The sequence below is a fragment of the Petromyzon marinus genome, chromosome 22, assembly GCF_048934315.1.
Source record: "Petromyzon marinus isolate PM22_M1 ecotype Great Lakes invasive population chromosome 22, UKy_Petmar_22M1.pri1.0, whole genome shotgun sequence".
In the NCBI taxonomy this organism is placed as follows: domain Eukaryota; kingdom Metazoa; phylum Chordata; class Hyperoartia; order Petromyzontiformes; family Petromyzontidae; genus Petromyzon; species Petromyzon marinus.
This window is the reverse complement of record NC_133688.1, coordinates 20,786,286-20,808,368: the sequence shown is the minus strand read 5'-3', so window position 1 is coordinate 20,808,368 and position 22,083 is coordinate 20,786,286. Positions and strand designations below refer to the sequence as shown.

Below are 22,083 nucleotides of genomic sequence, written 5' to 3'. Positions count from 1 at the left end.
TCTGGCGGCCGCAAATTGGTTCCGGTTTTGTGATTTGTGTTCCCCCTATCGCTCTGACCTAAATTTTGACTTAAAACGCCCTGACCTACTTTATTTGACTTGTGCAGTATTAACGATTAACCGTCGATACTTGTATCGGAACTTAATGTCTGCGACTGTATGTCTATCAATCGATGAATGCGATTGAGTGCTGCGTTTGCTCTCGATGCGCAAATCAATGTTATGTTTCAATTCGATTTAAAGTTTTCCTGACTGCAGGGATTCATATTCTTTGGTTCTTTCGGTAAAGTCACGTAGAAGGGAAATAATAAAAAAACAATAACATTTTACCGAAACTTTACCGAAAGAACCAAGAATATGTTTCAATTCGTTTTAGATTCCATAGGGGGCTCACCACTCGATGTTTAAGGTCGGTGACGGAATAGCAGCCAAGGAATGGAACGCGTCCAGAGGGCTGGGACGTGCCCCGGGGAGAGCCAGGCGCTGGGTAGATTGTTACATCGCAGGATCTTGAGAGGTGGCGGTGCATGGGTTTGGGAGGCTTTCATCCAACAGTGGATTGACCATGGCTGCTGCTGATGATAACGCTGTTGTCCAATAGAAGCTCCGTACACAATCGTAATGGGATAATGCACTTGCGAATATCATGGAGGAGTGATGAATCATCGTCAGATCAACAGGGTTTGCGAGGTGACCAAGAGGTGGCAGCACAACCCACGTGTGTGTTCGTGAACCGGTCTGTGCGGATACAAAACTATCTCACTCGATTCAGAATTTATTTTTTTGGGTCTGATCGCGAAATAATCGTGGATAAGAATGGATAATAAGAGTTGAAGACTGCACTTTTTACACCATGGGGCCTGATTTTCATTTAATTAAATATGTTTTCAGTATGACCAGCAATTAGACGGGCATACATACTATAATCACCCAGGAATGTCTGTCCCTAACGCTCATTAATATTCATGAGCAGATGACGTCCTTCAAATGGACACCCCCCCATTATTGTCTACGATAATGAACCATTAATGTCTGTGTGTAACGCTCGTGACGTCACTCCACGTCGACCAGCCCCCCTCTTTAATAATTTTACACCTGATGATGATCGCTTGTGTTGCGGTCGAAACGTCGTGATTTATTTTAATATAATTTTATTGTATTTCTACATACGTGACTTTACCGAAAAAAACAATGAGTAATCATTAACAGGTGACGTCCTCCACATGGACCCCCCCTCATTAATAATCATGAGTAGGTGACGTCACTCCACATGGAGCACCCTCCCTCAATCATAATGAGCAGGTGACGTCACTCCACGTGGGGGGCGAGGCGCCTCCTCCCCCCTCCTCAGCGTCAACTCACAACCCTCACTACAAAGGCAGAACCCTCACGTCACGTGATCTCTGTAACGCTGTTGAGACATCAAAGTAAAAAGGACGTCGTGATGAACAAGGGATTATAACCTAAAAATGAAATAATAGGTCTGTGTCACCGCGCCCTTACAAATTGCACACGCATTGATGCAATGAATATCACGTCGCGGTCTGCTTTTCGCGTGCAAGTTTCAGATTTACTGCAATAAACCAAACGGCTAGTATAAACATAATTAACATATAATTATACAATTTCACAATGACACATGCGTCTCCCAAACCTCTCCCTATCTAAGATGGCCACCAGATCTCTCTCCCTACCCAAGATGGCCGCACGATATCTATCCCTACCCGAGATGGCCGCACGATATCTATCCCTACCCGAGATGACTGCACGATATCTATCTCTACCAAATATTGCTGCACGATATCTATACCTACCCAAGATGGCCGCACCATATCTATCCTTGCCCAAGATTGCCGCACGATATCTATCCCTGCCCAAGATGGCCGCACGACATCTATCCCTGCCCAAGATGGCCGCACGATATATATCCCTGCACAAGATGGCCGCACGATATATATCCCTGCACAAGATGGCCGCACGATATCTATCCCTGCCCAAGATGGCCGCTCGATTGTCTATCCCTGCCCAAGATGGCTGCTCGATTTATCTGTCCCTGCGCAAGATGGCCGCACGATATCTATCCCTCCCCAAGATGACCGCTCGATTATCTATTCCTGCCCAAGATGGCCGCACGATATCTATCTCTACCCGAGATGACCGCACGATATATATCCCAACCCAAGATGACTGCACAATATCTATCCCTACCCGAGATGGCCGCACGATATCTATACCTACCCAAGATGGCTGCACGGTATCTATACCTACCCAAGATGGCCGCACGATCTCTCCCTGCCAAGGATGGCCGTCAGGACTTCACGATGACGTCGCCGCCTCCGCCACCGTCATCCCCACGGAGCTGCCCCTGCATCGCCTCGCCTGCTCTGCTCCGTCTCCCCCCTCGCGTCTCCTGCTGCTTCCCTTGTCAGTGCCGATGCTGCTCCCGCTGCTGCTGCTGCTGCAGCGGGAGACGGTTCAGCGCGGGGCCCTGACCGCTGCCGCCCGCCCCGGCTCGACCCGACCTTGTCCGGGGTGAGAGAGAAGGACGGAGGTCGCGGGGCCACGGGTCCACACAGAGACAGGTGACGGGGTCACGGAGACAGAGGACTGAGGGTCGTGGAGACACACACAGAGAGAGGGAGACACGGGGACAGTTTCACAAGAGAGAGGGACGCGAAGACAGACGTGGGAGAGACAGGCGGTGAGTGATCAGCGAGAGAGAGACGCGGGCATTAGGCAGAGACACAGAGACGCGGGGGGAGAGAGACGCAGGCGCGCACGTGGAGACAGACACTGTAGGGAAGACGGAGAGGTGAGGAGACACACACACACTGAGACAGGGGACACAGATAGACCGGGGGAGAGAGACAGAATGAGATCAAGGAGACGGACACACGGAGACAGAACCAGAGACACGAGAAGGAGATCACAGTGAATGCACAATGCTGCTGGTCACTGCACCTCCTCATATACTGTATGTCCGTGCAAGCCGAAGTGTAATTGACATGCCCTTTGTAAGTCCACTGCTGTTTGAGTGCTTTCGATGGCGTGTTGATCCGAGCAGCTTTGTGGCCACATCTCACCACACTGGTGAGTGAGAGTCGGTGATGGTGGGGGTGGAGGTCTCAACAACCAGTTCGGATATCGCCAACCACTGACGTTAGCCGTGGCCAGGAGTCGAACTTAGAGGTCGCCAGGTTCGCAGCAGTGTGGTGAATACAAGCAGGAGGGTTCACTGATGGTCCTGTGCCCTTTGATCCACTGAAGCTCCTCTCTCGCCGTCGTTTAGTCGCCTCGCCACTCGAGAACCCTAAGTGTGTGTTCGTGTGTGTGTGTTCGTGTGTGTTCGGGCTTGGTATCACATCTCCCAGGGGCCCGATGCCAGGTCCTGACATCACCATCATGTCGTCTCTCCTGTGAGGCTGCGCGTCATCGTCAACCTCGTCAACCTCGTCAACTTCGTCAACCTCGTCAACTTCGTCAACCTCGTCAACCTCGTCAACTTCGTCAACCTCGTCAACTTCGTCAACCTCGTCGTCACCATGGCCGAGTCGACGCTGCACAGCGCGTCCGTGCTGCGAGCCGTCGTGCTCACGGTGGCCGAACTGCCGCTGTTCCTGCACGCAACCTACTCACAGGTGAGTCCTGGACTCACCTGCTCTCACCTAGTCTCACCTACTCACAGGTGAGGGCGACTCGCAGGTGAGTCCTGGTCTCACCTGGTCTCACCTATTCGCACCTACTCACAGGTGAGGGCGACTCGCAGGTGAGTCCTGGTCTCACCTGGTCTCACCTACTCGCAGGTGAGACCAGGTCTCACCTACTCGCAGGTGAGGGCGACTCGCAGGTGAGTCCTGGTCTCACCTGGTTTCACCTACTCGCAGGTGAGGGTGACTCACAGGTGAGTCCTGGTCTCACCTGGTCGCACTTACTCACAGGTGAGCCCTGATCTTACCTACTCACAGGTGAGACCAGGACTCACAGGTGAGACCTGGTCTCACGGGTGAGTCCTGGTCTCACCTACTCACAGGTGAGACCTGGTTTCACCTACTCACAGGTGAGACCTGGTCTCACCTACTCACTAGTGAGACCTGGTTTCACCTACTCACAGGTGAGACCTGGTCTCACCCGTGAGTCCTGGCCTCACCTACTCACAGGTGAGACCTGGTCTCACAGGTGAGTCCTGGGCTCACCTACTCACAGTTAAGTCCTGGGCTCACCTACTCACGGGTGAGACCTGGTCTCACAGGTGAGCCTGGTCTCACGGGTTAGTACGACTCACAGGTGAGTCCTGGTCTCACCTACTCACAGGTGTGGGCAAACAGGTGAAGGGTGACGGGGAAGAGGGTCTATGGCCGGTTTGGGTATCACTCGCCACTGATGTTTAGCCGAGGCCGGTAATTGAACTTTGGTCGCCGGCTTCATAGCGCAGTGCCCTAGCCACAGCGCAGCCGCTCCACCTTGTAATAATCATGATAGTCGTTTTGCTATATTTGAGCTGTGTTTTTGTGTTTATTGGTGCTATCTCTTTCCCTGGATTGAGGACTGTTTAAACACAAAGCGATGCGACCGCTCTCCACGCTGTTGCAATAGACGGCTGCTGGACCGATGCCTTTTTGTATTCAACTTTTGCCGGACCGTGTCCGAGAGTGTCTGGGTTTTGAGTAAATCAGTAAATGGGTGGCGGGTAAATGAGAGAGTAAGTCAAAGCAGATTTCATAAGACCTTATGGAAAGCAGCTAACAACTCACATGGCTAATTGGCAAGGCGATTGGGAAGGTGCTCTTGGGTGGAGGTGCTGTTATTAACAACCCAAAGTGCATGAGAGGTAAAGACCACTGACAATCACGTGCTAAATATGGAACGCCCAAGCTCCCACTGTGGCGGGGAGTGCGCGGTGCAGGACTAAGCTGGAAGTGATTTTGATCACCGACGCTGTGCTCTGCTAATATCAGGGACCTTCATCCTTCCTTGTGCTCCCTGCGTCCCTGCGCACATCGTCAACACGCCCATGGCCCCCACCAGGTGCGTCTGACCCCGGGCCTCAAGCGCCTGCTGGTGGCCAGCGCGGTGGGCAGCATGATGCTGTACCTGGCCGCGCGACACATGCGTCGCCGGCGCTGTCGCAAGAAGGGGGGCGCCGTCGACTCCCCCATCGCCGACGCCGCCCTTAACCCCCTCGCGGCCATCGCCAGGCTGCCGGCCCCCCGGAAAGGTGACCCCCACTTCCCCCCTCCCACCCTTCCTCCATCCCTCTTCCCATGCTCCCCCTCCTTCCTTTTCGAGCATGGGCTCATGGGACGCGAGTCAGATTTTTGGCAGCAATGCGTTTTCCCTTTAACTTTGTGGCGGAAATAGAATTCCATCAGGTTTCGCTAAAAACTGATTTTTTTGGCAGAAACCGCTTGGCATCGACTTACGGTGAGAGCAAATGTGCGTCAATCATTGGTGAGCACCGACATCCACCGATGTTTTCTCTGCCAGCGTGTTGATTAGAGTGTCCGTCATCTTGAGTCAAAGTGTCAAACTCAACATGTTTGTCAATAACACTGTGGACTTAAAAGTAAAAATATATTAACAGGCGATGCTGCAGGTAATGGTGCTTCTTCATAGCACATGATGCGTTGTGATCATAGCTTATAATGGGCTATGTTTTTGCTCTGAAGAAGGGCCGATCCCCGAATCGTCACCTATTATATGTTGCAATTGAAGGCCACCATGTTATGAACAATTGTTGAGTTTTTTGTTTGTTAATTGTGCTCGTGCAGTATTGCCAATGCAGCATCACCAAGTTAAAGCATTGTACTGTAGTTGCTTGCGCAATAAATCAGGCTTTAAAATAATTATTAACCAGTAAAATAATTAAAATCTCCCCCAAGTGCTCCATTGTTTAGTGTTTATTGAAGGGCTTAATCCTTGAGCTGGTTCGCATGACTCCTGGGCGGGTGAGAGTGAGTGTGGGGTTGTGTAAGGAGTGTAGCGGTTAGCACGCTTTGCTCCACTCACTGCCAATACCAGTGATGATTATCTAAGCCGGTCCTGGACCTCCTCTAGGTTGACTCAGCCTCAAATGAGTACCTGGTGCGGTGTGTAAAAACTTCGGCACTGGGGGGAGACAAAGGTGACCTACGGAGAGCATGGTGCTGGCCACCCCCACCGCCACACGAGCTCACGCGCGTACGTTTACCGCTTGATCTTGCGTCCGCACGTTGTGTGTTTGTGCGCAGGCCGAGCAAGCGGCCTCAGGTCGGCAGGGGCCATGCCCCCCGCGAGGGGGGCGGCTGGAGCCTCCTCCGCCAACGCCGCCGCCAACGCCGCCGCCGCCAACGCCGCCGCCGCTACGACGAGCAGCGCAGGAAGCGTCGCGGGGAGCGAAGTGAAGCAGTCGACCTCGGTACAGAGTCTCGCCTCGGTACGGGCCGCCGCCGCTGCTGCCACCGCCGCTGCCACCGTGCTTGCGACGCTTCATTCGCTCGCTCTGCGTCGCCGCGGAGAGAGAGAGGCGCCATCGAAAACGAGATGCAGTGGAATCCGGAATAACAACGGGAGTGTGTTTCCCACCGAGTGAAGCCCGGAGAGCTAAGAAACTCTTTTTCAAGGGCGACTCGGCCGGCAGACAACATCAAAACATAAAAAAAAAACTTTATCGTAATAGCAATTAGGTTGTAAAATTACATTCACACTTAAACTTAATAGTCAGTGTAAATAAGGACATAGATGGCAGAATGGAGATGCCAAGAGACAAAACTAAGTAGTTCCAAAACTTTGTGGCAGCTACATTAAATACGTTTGATCCGAGTTGTGTGTGAAATCTGGAAACTATTAATAGACAACCAGACGCCCGTCGCAGATTTTTAGGATTGCCCGATGGTTATAACAACAGGTCATGTATTTATGTATGTTGAACTTGTTTCGCACCGTACGTAGCCAACCGAGATAATTGACAAAGAGCATATCTACAGAATTCACTTCGGATTTACCGAGTGCCTCACTGCGACCGCATCTCGCGACACTGCACGAATAACGTGGGGGCACACGTGCACACGCACACATATCTGTTGAGGCTCCACGGGGGGGATCTCTGTCTTTGTGTAGCTGCAGGCGGAGAGCACCGGCAGGGGCTGTGACTCGCGCGCCTCGGCCGGCCGGCCCTCCCAGCTGCGCTCTCGCCACAGCTCGGTGTGCGTGGCGGCCGGCAGCTCCTGGGAGCCGGCCGCCGGCGGGGGGGAAGCGCCGGCCTTGGGCAGCCACACCACCCCGGAGAACCTGTACCTGAGCGGTAGCGCACGCCGACACGGACGCTCGCACTCACGCACGCGCAGGGCCGCCCCTGGGTGGACGAGCGGAGTCGTGACCGAGTTGCCGGGCGTTGTCGTTTCGGGCGTCCAGGCATGGAGCTGTTTGAGGAGGCTCTGCGGCGGTGGGAGGAGGCGCTGTTGTGCCGCAACCGCAGGGAGACCGTGGAGGAGCCGTGCTCCGACCCGGAGGTGATCCGCGTCGCCGCCGGAGACGCCATCGCCGAGGAGAGCACCGAGGTGCAACGGCACCAACGCGCGCACGCGTGTGTGTGTTCGTGTGTGTGTTCGTGTGTGTGTTCGTGTGTGTGTTCGTGTGTGTGTTCATGTGTGTGTGCGTGTGTGTGTTCGCGTGTGTGTTCGTGTGTGTGTTCGTGTGTGTGTGCGTGTGTGTGTTCGTGTGTGTGTTCGTGTGTGTGTGTTCGTGTGTGTGTTCGTGTGTGTGTTCGTGTGTGTGTGCGTGTGTGTGTGTTCGTGTGTGTGTTCGTGTGTGTATGTTCGTGTGTGTGTTCGTGTGTGTGTTCGTGTGTGTGTGTGTGTTCGTGTGTGTGTGTATGTGTGTGTGTTCTCGCTGCGAACCTGGTGACCCGAGTTCCATTCCCGCTCACGGCCAAAACCAGTGGTGATTATCTGAACCAGTCTTGGGCCTCCCCTAGGTTGGCTCAGACTCAAATAAGTACCTGGCGTGGTGTGTAAAAACATTGCCACTGGGGAGACTAAGGCGGCCGGGTGTGGTGCTGGCCACCCACCCGCTTGTGTGCTGTGCCGGCCTTCATAGGTGCTCACTAACAGCACTTGCCCCAACAGTCTGTTAAGGCTATACCGGGGATCATTGTCTTTGTGTGTTCTCTTCCGGCAGGACGTGATGGACGGGGAGTTTGTAAACAAGCTGGAGACGCTGCTTACGCGCGCGTACCGGCTGCAGGAGGAGTTCGAGTGCACCATGTCGTCCGCCACGCAGACCCCGACGCGCGACCTCGGTGCGTGCGTCTCTGCATGCGTGTCTGCGTGTGTCTCTGCATGCGTGTCTGCGTGCGTCTCTGCGTACATCTCTGTGTGCGTGCGTGTGTGTGCTTGCATGCCAACACGACGCCCCCTCCTGACGGCTACCCAAATCCGACTCTTACATGCAAGTCTGCATATGTCGCCTATAATCACTCATCAATTGGCTGAGAATATCCTGAAATATATAGAGGACCACAGAGCTTGGGCAATTGTTTGTAGTGCCGGCTCATCGTAGCCTGGCTGCTGTGTTCCAGCTTCGTGGTTCCGCAACGATTGTGATATGCAATCTGAATGAACAATGATGACGCTATAGATAAATTAAACATTATTTTGAAACATTCATATCCTTAACTCTGTCACTAACCCAAACATGAACCCATAAACCATAACCTGAACACGTAAACTCTAACCCACAAACCCTAACACTATCCCACAAATCCTAATACTCACCCACAAACCCTAACACTAACCCACAAACCCTAACACGTGCACACAGAGCAGCACACATATATACATACAAACACACACACACACGTGCAAACTCACCGCGCCGCCCTCACGGTTTGACTTGATGACCGGGTGACCTCTGACCCGTCCCGACCCTCGGTGGCACCCGCAGAGGGCGACATGTCCCTGGCAGACCACTCGGGGCGGCTCTTTGGGCTCGACACCCTGAGCCTGTCGTCCGGGGAGTCCTTCGTCTCGGCGGCAGAGGTACGCGTGGAACCCCACCTCCGTCCGTGCCTGCCCAACAAACCCTCGCTGTCCGTGTGCACATGCGTGTGTGCTTGCATGTGTGATTGTGGGTGCGTGCGTTTGTGCACGTGGGGAGCAGTGATTGCAGTGGTTAGCGTGCTGCGCTACGAACCCGACGACCCCAGTTCCATTTCCCGCTTATGAGCAACAGTGGTGATTATGTAAACATCGCCACTCGGGAGACAAAGATGGCCGAGCGTGGTGTTTGCCACCACACCCTCATAGGCGTGCCCTGCCGGCCTTCACAGGTGCTACTCGCTTCCAGCACTTGCCCTAACAGTCTGTTGAAGTTCATAATGAAGGTTTTTGGGTTAGATCGCGTTATTTATAAATGTGTCGTAACCCTCCACCACCCGACACGGCCAATCAGCAAAATAAGTGTCACGTTGACAAAAGACAAATAATTCACTACTTTAGCCCACCGGTGTGTTGAAGAGTGAATCCACAACATTTACAGTTTGAGTACGACGTTTCGCTGGTAAATACATCCAGCATCATCGGGCAATTCGCCAGAATGGTAAAGCCCTCGCTTGCTCCCGGTTTTATATAGAGCAGCAGGGTGACGTCATCATTTAACTCATTACTAATCGATTATATAATTACAATACCCCCCCCCCCTCCGCCTCTAATCACTGCACCTTATATGAACATTTATAAATAACGCGATCTAACCCAAAAACCTTTATTATGAATAATATTGGTCGCGAAAGCCTACGTGTTAACTCTGTTGAAGGCTACATGGGGGATCTTTGTATGAACGCTTCTGTATACGAACGCGCGCGTCTGCGTGCGGACCTTTGTCTCTGCGCGTGAAGTTGGTGGAGGAGATGGGCGCGGAGGCCCAGCGGGGGGCGCGGGGTCGCCTGGCGCTCTACGAGGAGGCGGCGCGGCTCGTCAGGGGCGGCCACGTCACCTGCCGCAGTCTGAGGTCAGCGCGGCCGACCCCGCAACGTGGCCGCTAGCCCAGCAAAGCAACCACGAGCCGCTAGCGGTCGACCAATAGACACTCGCTTGGCAATACACAACACACGAGCCCACCGCTAGCCCACCACACCACCGTTCCCCCCTGGTAGTGTTTGCTCGAGAAACGAGCAAAAACAACGGCATCCGTATTAGCACCACCGGCCGTGTCGGTCGGCTGCAGTAATGTCCGCCGGACGTTGTGACGTTGCGCGCTCCGTTGAGTCTGTTACGACAGCGTGCGTGACGTCGATGACGTGGAGATTTGTCTCTGTCTAATCGTGCGTGCGCCTGTTGGCAGGACGGAGATGCTGGACTGTTACAGCGACATGGACTACCTGGCGAAACTTCACTGCGTGCGGCAAGCCTTCCAGGTACCTCTCGAATGCCCGCGCCGCACATTCGCTCCACTGCCCCGCTCCGCTCACTAACAGCGCTTGCCACTTCGTAATATAATTCTCTGTCTCTCAGCTGCTGCTGGAGGAGGAGCTCAACAAGAAGATGTTCTCCAACATGGGGCGGCTGATCATCGCCGGGCTGCTAGTCAAGGCTGGCAAGGTACCGCTGACGATCATGAATAGTGCCGAACCCCCAACCACCACACCCCCCTCCCGACGCTCGATCGCTGCCCGGGAACTCCCGCAATTCGGAGGCCGCGTTTAGGTTAAAGGGAAGAGTCGCGGAGATTCTTGCATTCACGTCACGTGGTACATCATCATCACGATGTGCGTCGTGTGCACGCAGCCCAGTTGGGATGATTGGCAGTGCAGGCGGGAGGTGTGCTGGCCGTGTAGATGGGATGGTTTGGACACTAGGGGGCGAGCGTCGGTTAGAGTTGCGGTTTACAGGGAGATCCACATTGTCTTCTTGGTTCTTTCGGTAAAGTCACGTAGAATGGGGATAAAATACAAATAATAAATAAAAATTCTCACAACGTTTCAGAGGCAACACAAGCTTCCGTCTTCAGGTGGGACAGTCACAGCAAGATCGCTGATCAAGGAAGCTTGTGTTGCCTCCGAAACGTCATGAGAATTTTTATATTTTATTATTATTTTATCCCCATTCTACGTGACTTTACCGGAAGAACCAAGAAGATGAATCCCTGCAGTCACGAAAGCTTTAAATCGAAAGATCCATATTGGCTGAAGAGGCGTAATCGGTGGAGCGCTGCCGATCTACGTAGTTCTGCTGAACCACAGAGAGTCGACAACGCGACCGCAAGAATGAGCGTTCACCAGAAAATCGCTCAAAAGCAGTTCCCATCGCCAATTGTGAGCGTGTCCTTCGGAGCGTGATGCTGTCGCCGTGCGCCGGGCTGTGCTGAGCGCAGGCCCAAAGGGGCAAGCGGCCAGCAACAACCAGCGCTATTAAACATTGCGCTATTAAACATATAATTTTCTCCGATACCAAGGTTCTTTGCAAACCCACGGGTTTTTATCAGAGATTTGTTCACGAGGCAATTCAGATCTACAAACACAGATATAATTTCAACCGAGAAGATGGTTTCAAATTAAGCAACCATTAGAAAGATGTTCTAAATCGAACCAAACATTAAACTAATTTTCAATGGTACAGTATATTTTTTCAAGTAGTGGTACCCCAAACTTTCGCAGCTCTTAAAATTCCCTTTTCACACCATCAATAGGTAAACTCCCCCTCCCCCCCTCGCCAACCAGCATGTTCACCCGCATGTACACCACCTCTACACCGTTCATCATGCTAAGTCGGCCAATTAAATGCTAATTTTTATGCTAATTCCTTTGTCAAAGCACCTTAATTTCTCTCACACAGCTTAAAGGTCGCGGTCTGAGCTTGGCTGTGTTTCACTCCAGCGCTGTCCTCGAGACAGTCTGGTCCCTTCACCTGATGAAGGCCACTTGCGTTGTGGCTGAAACGTCGTGATTTTTGTTGTTTTATTTAATTTTTTACCTACGTGACTTTACCGAATAGAACCAAAGAGTATTGAGCAAGGTTATTATTGTAACAGCTTGGGGAGAAGAGGCAATGATGACGGTGATGACGACGACGACGATGATGATGGGAGGAGGGGAATCCAAAGTGGGACAGTGCAAGGGAATAAGCCGGAAGGGAAGTGAGGTGACCTGCAGTGTGGCGAGTGATTGGGTGAGTGGGTGAGAGAGTTGTGAGTAAACCTGGGTCTGTCCCGTGACCTGTCAGCAAGCCTTTGACACTTCACATGGCCTGTACCTAGCCTGGCACAAGGGCTGTGGTGATGTCACCGCCACATAGTGGCGAACCGCGACTGTTGTTGTTGTGTGTGCGTTTCTCAGGATCCCAAGGGCTTTGTGGAGGCCTACGAGGAGATGCTGCGCTACTCGGAGGAGGCCGAGCACTGGGCCACAACGCAGGCCGAGCTCGAGGGACGTGGGGTGAGGGTGGCACCACCAGCAGCACCACTACCACAACCGCTACCACTACCACAACCGCTACCACAACCACTACCACAACCACTACCACTACCGCAACCACTACCGCAACCACTACCACTACCACAACCACTACCACAACCACTACCGCAACCACTCCCGCAACCACTCCCGCAACCACTACCACAACCACTACCACAACCGCGGCCACCAGCACGACTCACTGGCGAGGTGCCCCACCCCTCCCGCCCCGTGCAGGTGCGCTGCATGAACTTCTTCGACATCGTGCTGGACTTCATCCTGATGGACGCCTTCGAGGACCTGGAGAGCCCGCCGTCCACCGTGCTGGCCGTCGTGCACAACCGCTGGCTGTCCGACGGCTTCAAGGAGACGGTAGCGCTCGCGCCGGCTTCTCCACCGCCCCACACCCCACACCCCACACCCCCCACCCTTCAAACCCCGCCCTCGCGCGCACCGAACACACACGGGGGCCGGATCGCCGTGTGGCGGAGCCTGCGTGTGCGACACAAACGCGACCATCGATTCGTTTTCCCTACCGGCAAGCGGCGCTTCGGCGGTCGGTCCCAGAGTCGCGCTCGCCCGGCTGCGCACACCACAGGCAGCCTCCCCTAATTGGCAACGGGCAGCGGTTTCTCCCCGCATCCCCTGGGCCTCCAAGTACTATTGCCACCACTTACCGCCCTGCCGCGCCACCTCCCATCGCTGCCCGCCCCCCCACCCCGTACCTACTCCCACCTTCTTCCCCCCTCGCATCACCGCCATCCTGTGCCTAACGCTGCCCCCCTCTTTCTGCATCATTGCCCCCTAGCACTGCCGCCCTCCTGGACCATTGCTGCCCAGTCCGTACTGCTACCATACCCTCCCAGTCCTGACCATCGCTGACCTCTCCGGCCCTTGGGTTCCAACCCAGCTCCATTATTAAGGAGGCGCGCTAACACGGCACTGAGCTCCAGCGCCGGCGAGAGGTTCCCTGTCGGGCGTCGTTCTTCCCTACCCCCGGCAAAGGGCTCCGCCGGATTCCGTCAGCAGAACCGGCGCTGCTAACGAGGCCTCATTAGCGCGGCACGGCCATGCTCGGGGGGGGTCGGCACGTCGCGCGAATATTAACCGTTTGTCGGGATCTTGCCGAGTCGGCGGTACGGGCGCGATGATTGCCACACTCATCATATAGTTATTTTTATTTTTGCACAGCATCGCTCGTGAAAATTGCAGCGCAGAGCGCCGCGCAATTTGTAGCGCATGCGGTTTTCGCATGGAGGCGCGGGAAACCGCGGGAAAGCCGCTTGGGAAGGCAGCCAGATCCGGCGCCAATCGTTGCCCGAGCTCTGTGGCCCTACATTAGGATGTTTGTTCTGCTCCGTTCATGAGCGGTTTATACGTGTAGCGTGAAACCCGGAGCACCCGGAGAAAACCCCGCCATGCCTCTTGCGCCAGGAGCGGGGCCGCTGGCACAGGCGGCCACGCAGTGGCCCGGCGGTAGCGGCACGATCGCCGCTCGACGCTAGAGGCTCGCGGTTCGACTCTAGCGGCCCCCTGTCTAACATTGCGGGAATTGAACCTGGCCCCTTGGCGCCGCGAGGCATGCTTGTCACCACCGCGCACCCACCCTGCCGCCCGTGACGTGGCTCTCGAGTAACGACCGTCGATCACGCACCCCAGACGTGTGGGCGAATCACACGCTCGTGTCCTTGCTGAAATTGCTTTTTGTCTTGATTAGAAAATAAGTTTCGCCTCGATTTTCTGAGTGACAAATTTCACCCTATGGTTCTGTTTGCAGCCCAATTTGTCCCACGCAAAATAATCTTGTGTCTCCTTGGGCTCTCGCGTGGTTCGTTATCATTGCCTGTGACAGAAGTCGCCCCTTCAATTTGTTAAGGATATACGGAGGTAGAAAAAGGTTTTTTTTCCTGATGACGACCGCTTGTGTTGCGATCGAAGATTTTTTGTTATTTTCTTTGACCCTATCTACGTGACTTTACCGAAAGCTTTAAGTCAAGATATACGGAGGATCATTGATCTTTGTCTGTGTGGGGGTAGTGTAGCGCTTAGCACGCCGCGCTGTGAATCCGACCATCTGAGTTGGATTCCCGCTCACGGCCAACATCAGTGACGAATAACTGAACCAGTCCTGGGCCTCTCCTGGGTCGATTCAGCCTCCAATGAGTACCTGGTGCAATGTATAAACGTCACCACTAGGGAGAAAAAATTGGTCGGGCGTGGTGCTGGCCACCCACACACGTGTGTGCTGTGCTGGCCTTGTGCGTATGTACGTATGTTGAACTTCTTCCGCACCGTATGTAGCCAACCGTGCTAATCGTAGATGCTCCTCGCTAACAGCATTTGCCCCAACAGTCTGTTAAGGCTACACGGGGGATCTTTGTCTTTGCGTGCGTGCAGGCGCTGGCTACCGCCTGCTGGTCGGTGCTCAAGGCCAAGCGGAGGCTGCTGCAGGTGCGAGTGCCGGCGACCATCGCGTCACCGCCCCAGAGCCGCGCCAAAGCCCTGCACGAGGGATTGACATCGGGCCCTTGTTTGGCGCTTGGCTCTTGCTCGAGTGAGCCACGCGGCTCAAAGCCACGCGGCTTAACTTGAATTCGGCTCAGAACATGGTCTCCGGCCGTGCTCGGAGGAGAGTTCCGTGAGTTGAGCCCGGGCCAGGCCGCGGCCGGGCCGCTCGCGCGAGCGCCTTCGGGAGCAACCGAGCGGCTCAAGCCTGAGCTGGGCCGTGTTGGAGGCCGAGCCAGAGCCGAGCCGTTACTGCAAATTCAGCTCCCGGGCTTTAAGACAACGTCAAACGCGTGCCTTACTAACACCAAACACACCGATGATTCACAACATGGAACGCATGCCTTACTAACAGCACATTGTCTCGAGGCATTGAAGCGCGTCCTCTCTTGAGTATTGGGACCATTTGTGACCTTGGTTTTGTTTTTGCAGCTGGGGGGGTTGTGGGAGGCACAGGGTCCGAGCGGTCTTAACTTGGGGGGCCGGTGTACCAACAATGTTGAGCACCACTGATTTACCCGGCGATCTGCATGGTAGGAGGCACCGGTGTGAGGAAGGGGGGGTGTGGGGCGATGCGGCCGCCCAGTCCAATCTGTCTCACGCCGCTGCCACCACACGCAGCCGTAAATCGTGGAATGAATCCCACGAGGCACGGCGGTCGTCACGCCCCAGTTCACGGCTGGCATAGCCAGGCTCCCCGCTTCTCCTGGCTCATCCCAGCCAGGCTCCCCGCTTCTCCTGGCTCATCCCAGCCAGGCTCCCCGCTTCTCCTGGCTCATCCCAGCCAGGCTCCCCGCTTCTCCTGGCTCATCCCTGCCAGGCTCCCCGCTTCTCCTGCCTCATCCCAGCCAGGCTCCCCGCTTCTCCTGGCTCATCCCTGCCAGGCTCCCCGCTTCTCCTGGCTCATCCCTGCCAGGCTCCCCGCTTCTCCTGGCTCATCCCAGCCAGGCTCCCCGCTTCTCCTGGCTCATCCCAGCCAGGCTCCCCGCTTCTCCTGGCTCATCCCAGCCAGGCTCCCCGCTTCTCCTGGCTCATCCCAGCCAGGCTCCCCGCTTCTCCTGGCTCATCCCAGCCAGGCTCCCCGCTTCTCCTGGCTCATCCCAGCCAGGCTCCCCGCTTCTCCTGGCTCATCCCAGCCAGGCTCCCCGCTTCTCCTGGCTCATCCCAGCCAGGCTCCCCGCTTCTCCTGGCTCATCCCAGCCAGGCTCCCCGCTTCTCCTGGCTCATCCCAGCCAGGCTCCCCGCTTCTCCTGGCTCATCCCAGCCAGGCTCCCCGCTTCTCCTGGCTCATCCCTGCCAGGCTCCCCGCTGCTCCCAGCCAATCCCTGCCAGGCTCCCCGCTTCTCCTGGCTCATCCCAGCCAGGCTCCCCGCTTCTCCTGGCTCATCCCAGCCAGGCTCCCTGCTTCTCCTGGCTCATCCCAGCCAGGCTCCCCGCTGCTCCCAGCCAATCCCAGCCAGGCTCCCCGCTTCTCCTGGCTCATCCCAGCCAGGCTCCCCGCTGCTCCCAGCCAATCCCTGCCAGGCTCCCCGCTTCTCCTGGCTCATCCCAGCCAGGCTCCCCGCTTCTCCTGGCTCATCCCTGCCAGGCTCCCCGCTTCTCCTGGCTCATCCTTGCCAGGCTCCCCGCTTCTCCTGGCTCATCCCTACCAGGCTCACCTGACCTCTGACCACCAATCACCATGACCGCCACCAACGCTCCGCTCCCTGTAGGTCCCGGACGGATTCATCTCGCGTTTCTACGCCATCTCTGAGCACGTGAGCCCCGTGCTGGCCTGGGGCTTCCTGGGGTGCACGCAGCCACTCCGCGACCTCTGCAGCTTCTTCAAGGTCAGCCTGGGATGGACTCGCGGATTCCTCCACCCCTGTTGGAGACTCGGTCTACCAGACACTGATTTTGTCTCATCCACAATCACCATGCTACTGAGACAACAGCCGCCATTTGCCATAGAGTGGCGGTGACATCACGAAGTTTGTGCCAGGCTAGGTGCACCTTGCGGTTCAACATCACACCGCACACTCGCCACACTGCAGGTCACCTCACTTTCTACTGGAATTCCCTCCTCCCATCGTCGTAGTCATCATCATCATCATCACCACCATCGTCTCTTTCCCCCCAGCTATTATAACAGTAACCTTGCTTAACACAAGAAACACGTTCATTTGTCTCTTACATCAATGACTTTGAGACCCAGCGACGTGCACAGAGAGAGGTGCGCGGCGAGAGCGGCGTGCCACCCCTGACGAGCAGATGGCCCGGAGGAGGATTTCTCGTGCCAGATGTTCGCGTGGTTTTTTGGGTTTTTTTCGAGACGCATGTCCCGGCGCGCTACGAACCTGGCGACCCGAGTTTGATTCCTGCTCACGGCCAGCATCGGTGATGATTATTTGAACCGGCCCTCCCCCTAGGTCGACCCAGCCTTAAATGAGCACCTGTTGCGGTGTGTAAACAACAAGCACCGGGGAGAGAGAAAGGCGGCCGGGCCGTGCGTGGTCGTGGCCATACCACGCCGCCGTGTGCCGTTCCACTTTGGTAGTTGCTGCTTGTTAACAGCACTCGGCCCAACTGTCTGTCAAGGCCATCTGGTATCTTTGTGCGTGCGAGCAGGAGCAGGTGGTGTCGCTGCTGCGCGACGTCTTCGATGCGGAGAAGGTTCGCTACTCGCGCCTCGAGCACCTCGCCGACGACATCATCTGCCTCTTCCGCCGCCGCTCGCAGATCCTGTGCGCGTACCTCGACGTGCCGGAGCCCGCGGTGGGCCCCGGCGAGCTCGACGCCGCCACCCCGGAGGCCGCGGTTCGGGCGAACGGATCGGTGGGGCCGGGTGGCGCGATGCAGGCCCGCGCGGACGGGGATCTCGCCAACGGACTGACGTGGGGCGACTGAGATGACGATGGCGACGACGATTGTGAAGGTGGCAGGGGCGTCGTGGTGGTGGCACGTGCGCCTAACGGCAAGGAGCTGGGTTCGATTCCCCGACCAGGGCGCCTCTCTGTGTGGAGTTTGTGTGTTCTCTCTCTCTCTCTCCCCTTGTTCTGAATGGGGTTTCCACCGACGCTAATATAACCCACACTCACAATGTAACCGCTATTCACCGAAACATCCCACTGCTGAGAACTTACGTTGCGAATTACTCAATTGGTATCTCAGCAGCAGCAACGACGCCCCCTGCCTGTGAGTCTTCAGACTCTGCTGTGTAATCGATCGTAAGGAAGAAGATGGCAACGACGATGATGACGACGCTTAAGATCCGGGGCTTAATAAACTCAGCCGTGTCTGTCTGTGTCGGCGAGCACCACGCTGGCTATGGGTCACGTGCCACCTATTCCGTGAGAAGATTCCAGCGACGGGCCCTGATGGATTTTTGGCGGAAAGTGGTGTTGGTGAGCACCTATTGAAGTGGGGGAGGGTGGGAGTCGGGGTGGGGGGGGCATGGACAACGTTACAACTGCCCGTCTTTGTATCCCCCGGCACTGATTGTTGGCGTGCCGGGAGTCGAACCTAGACTTCCGGGGTCAGAGTTCAGCGTGCGACGGCTACATCGCCTGCGACCCACTGCTGCGTGGACGCGTCACACACGCGAAACGCGGCACAAGTTCAAACCCAGAACGCGCACGTCAGCAGCGGGCATCGTCCCCCAATGCCAGACTAATGTCCGCCTGCAAGGCCAGGTGCTGAGTCACCTTGTGCTGCACAGGGGCAGCTGCCACTGAGGGTGCCCTTTCAAACGACTTGAGATGAGATTGCGATGTAAGTTGTGGCAAAGGGTGTTCTATCAAAAAGAAATGATTATTGAGAGCGAAATTATTGAAAAGTCACCGAACTTTCGATCACACGTGTGGTTGACTTCTCGTGGAACAGAGGGGCGTAATGAAGCTGGCACTACACCCATCGACGCGCGTACGTCACAGAACGGATGTTTATTATTTGCCAATGTTATATTTAATAGGGGGCGCTACGTTCACCCTAATATTTATCTGCAGAAGCCGGAGAATCGGTTCTTCACTTGAATCGTGACCATAATTGCCGGCTGAGGCTGTGGAATCACGAAGCCTCTGTTAAACGCGCACCCGACCCACCCACCCACCCTTGGCTTGACCGCATCCCAGCCGCCCGAGTTCTCGTCCGCTGCAGCCAGGACGAGAGGCCCCCAGTGGGTCTGCCAGGGCCGTGCCCCGGTGCTACCACCCGCCGCAGCCCCACCACCACCGAGGCGTTTGCAAACATCGGGATTTTGTCGCCGGTTGAAAAAAATGTTCTGACCTCGCGCTTGACTTCTTGATCGGGGCACAGGGACGGGTGCGCGATTACCTGGGCGGTGGGAGGGGTTGGCAGAGAGAGATGGGCAGCATTTAAATGTCATGTAATTTTAATTACATGTAATTTTAACGACATGTAATTTACATTGTGGGGGAGTGGTGGCTGTGCACGTGGCTGTGCACGTGGCTGCGCACGTGGCTGTGCTGTGATCCAGCGCTGTGTGGAGGCAGCAGCGAGGGTTGGTGGATCGCTCACAGATTACGTCAAACTCCCTTCCCGTGGGTGTCGAGGCAGAGCCCTGGGTCGCCAGGTAGAAGGCAGTACAGCAAGTGGATTAATCGCCATCTGATTTTTCAATCTGTACGGGGAATAGAGGTGTTTCCCCCTCATGCAAGGCGTGGGGTTTTCACCGAGTGCCCCAGTTTCCTCCCACGTGAATAATAATAATAAACACGACTCATCGTTAACTCATCAATAATAATAATCACGACTCATTGTTAGTTCATCAATAATAATAATCACGGCTCATCAAACTCATCAATAATAAGCACGACTCATCGTTAACTAATCAATAATAAGCACGACTCATCGTTGATTGGCTGAAAAGATCTTGCAAATAAAAACCCAACGTTTCAGCAGGACCCTCCTAAAAAATAGTCCTACGGCTCGGTCTGTCTCTCCTGGATACATAAATAAATCGATTTATTGTTACGTAATTAATTTACATAGCGATATAAATATGAAATTTCATTACGTTTGTAATTGTCTAAATCGCACTCCTAAAAATAATCGGTGTTTAGTATCTAAATTCCGGGAAACAGTGTCGATCGGTGCGGCTGTGGCCACGTTACATCAGCCCAGTGGGTTGTGAGAACGTTTGTCCCAGCTGTGTCTGCAGCAGAGGCAGCGAGCGGTGCTCGTGGTCAAGTTCCTGGGGCTCGTAAAACTATAAAACTATCAACCTTGTTTTTATTATTATTATATCAGGTAAGGCCCACTGAGCTACGTAGCTCTCTTTCAGAAGCGACTTGGCTATCACAAATGATAGCTCAACAAAGTGGCTTATCATCATCATCACGTGGACATTTATAGCAGCCAAATACTCTAATCGCGTGATGTTTATTCTAAATGTGGAGGGGAAAACCCGGAGGATCCGGGTTAAAAATCCACGCGACCACGGGAAGGGACACTCAAGCTCCAGGTGCCAGGGTCGGGACCGAACCCATGACATCCTGTATAGCAGAGGGAGGGGCTGCCTTCTCGAGTCGCACACGTGGAGAAACCGCGTCTGTGGGGTCACGACGTTGCGAGCGCCCTGGGCCGTCTTGTGATTGCGTGGCCGTCTTGTGATTGCGTGGCCGTTAAGAAAAGCTGCTAATTGTTTTGTGATCAAAACCCCGGACGACGATGCGTTCCACGCAGAATGATTGTATCGCACGCATCCGCACCGCGAAGACGTGATAAGAAAAATGTAATAGCGTAACCACGGTTACTGGGCACAGGCCCAACACGTCCAGCGGTCGGCAACAAACAGTACTACTGAATGTGTAATATACGAGTTTGAGCAGTGCGAGGAAGTGGAAATAGACGTGTCTTGTCCTGTGGTGTGGTGTGTGGGTGATCGAGTGGGTGGGTGGGCGAGTGAGTGGGTGGGTGAATGTGTTGTTGTGACCTGCAGTGGGATGGTGGTGGTGGTGGTGGTTGAACACTGTGGTGGCTGAAACCAATGGGTCGATGTCCGGTGTCGAACAAGTCCTCGAAGTGGGTGGAGAAATTAACGAGCGAAGTTCACGCGGGCAGTAACCATAGCGGTAGTGGAGCGATTCAACAAAATAAACTTAAAACTTGAACGTGACGAGGAGGGCGTCTGAGCGCTGCCGGCGAGAGCGAGCGCGCGACCGGAGCGAACCTCGGCGAGCGCTGCATCATCGATCCAACCGGCGAGAAATCCCCGACCCGGGTTCCGGCTTCCAGGGCCTGCCGACCTACGCCGCGGCCTTCCCCCAAGACGTCGACCCCGCGAGCGGTGACCACGGCGAGCCAAACCGCCCGCCGAGACGACCGTGGCGGCCGTGGCGGCCGTGGCGGCGAGGCCAAGAATCCCAGCGAGCTGTTTATGTGCGTGGGGCATTCCGCGACCGACGTTACGATTCGCGGTGGGTTTATTTTGTTAGGGTCGGGTCCGCGTGAGTAGATTGCCGCCGTGCGTGTCGTCGTCTGTGTCGCCCAGCGCCGTGGGGGCAACAGCGAGGGTTTGTGGATCGCCGCGCGCAGATGGGGTGTGAAACTCCCCTCCACCTCGAGCGTGGCCGCCACCGGCCGGCTCGGCTGTCGGCGGCACACCACGCGGCATGCATGCCGATCTGTGGCCACGACCGGTGGATGAGGCGGGGCAGTGGAGATGAGCGAGACCGTGATGGGAGGCTGCCACCCGCTCTCAACCACCGCCCCGCTGCGAAGCGCCGGGGAGGAGAGGTTTCCCAGGGCAACCGCATCAGCGGCAACGGCAGCTGATGCGGGTGGTTCACGCGTGTGAAGTTGACCGTCAAAGAATTCGCTAAATGTCCTGCACATCTACCTCCGTTCTGTGGCTCCGCATAGCCGGGCGGTGGTAGTGGTGGCGGCTATGATGCTGCTGCTGCACGTGGCTGCCTGAGATCCAGCACTGTGGAGGCACCAGCGAGGGTTGGTGGATCACACAAAGATGTCGTGACACTCCCTTCCCGTGAGCGTCGTGAAGGTGCCATGCCCTGTACTGCCAGGAGAAGGCAGTACAGCAAGTAGACTAACCAACATCTGTACGGGGATAGAGTTTTACCCCCTCACGCAAGGCGTGGAGTTTCTCCGGGTGCTCCGGTTTCCTCCCCGCGTGAATAATAATAAACACGGCTCGT

General features: G+C 55.4%; 1 protein-coding gene across 2 annotated transcripts; it reads left to right on the top strand.

The window, feature by feature from the left end:
* The first annotated feature begins 2,290 nt into the window (after positions 1-2,290).
* On the top strand, positions 2,291-21,044 carry MIGA1 (mitoguardin 1). 2 transcript variants are annotated; one of them, XM_032958630.2, is made up of 16 exons: positions 2,291-2,532; positions 3,372-3,638; positions 5,026-5,215; positions 6,228-6,412; positions 7,096-7,279; positions 7,390-7,535; positions 8,155-8,275; positions 8,920-9,014; positions 9,872-9,984; positions 10,318-10,390; positions 10,488-10,574; positions 12,308-12,406; positions 12,662-12,796; positions 14,822-14,875; positions 16,642-16,758; positions 17,537-21,044. In XM_032958630.2, the coding sequence occupies exons 2-16, from the start codon at positions 3,543-3,545 to the stop codon at positions 17,813-17,815; spliced, it is 1,974 nt and encodes a 657-aa protein (XP_032814521.2). In that variant the 5' UTR covers positions 2,291-2,532; positions 3,372-3,542; the 3' UTR covers positions 17,816-21,044. The 2 variants fall into 2 exon arrangements, with proteins under 2 accessions (XP_032814521.2, XP_032814525.2); XM_032958634.2 differs by having other exon boundaries at positions 2,291-2,582.
* The last annotated feature ends 1,039 nt before the right edge of the window (positions 21,045-22,083 follow it).

Coding starts and splice junctions, on each gene's coding strand:
- MIGA1 (XM_032958630.2), top strand. CDS start 3,543: ATGGCCGAGTCGACGCTGCACAGCGCGTCCGTGCTGCGAGCCGTCGTG. Junction 7,280..7,389: donor GGAGAACCTGTACCTGAGCG/GTAGCGCACGCC, acceptor TCGGGCGTCCAG/GCATGGAGCTGTTTGAGGAG. Junction 10,391..10,487: donor GCGTGCGGCAAGCCTTCCAG/GTACCTCTCGAA, acceptor TCTGTCTCTCAG/CTGCTGCTGGAGGAGGAGCT.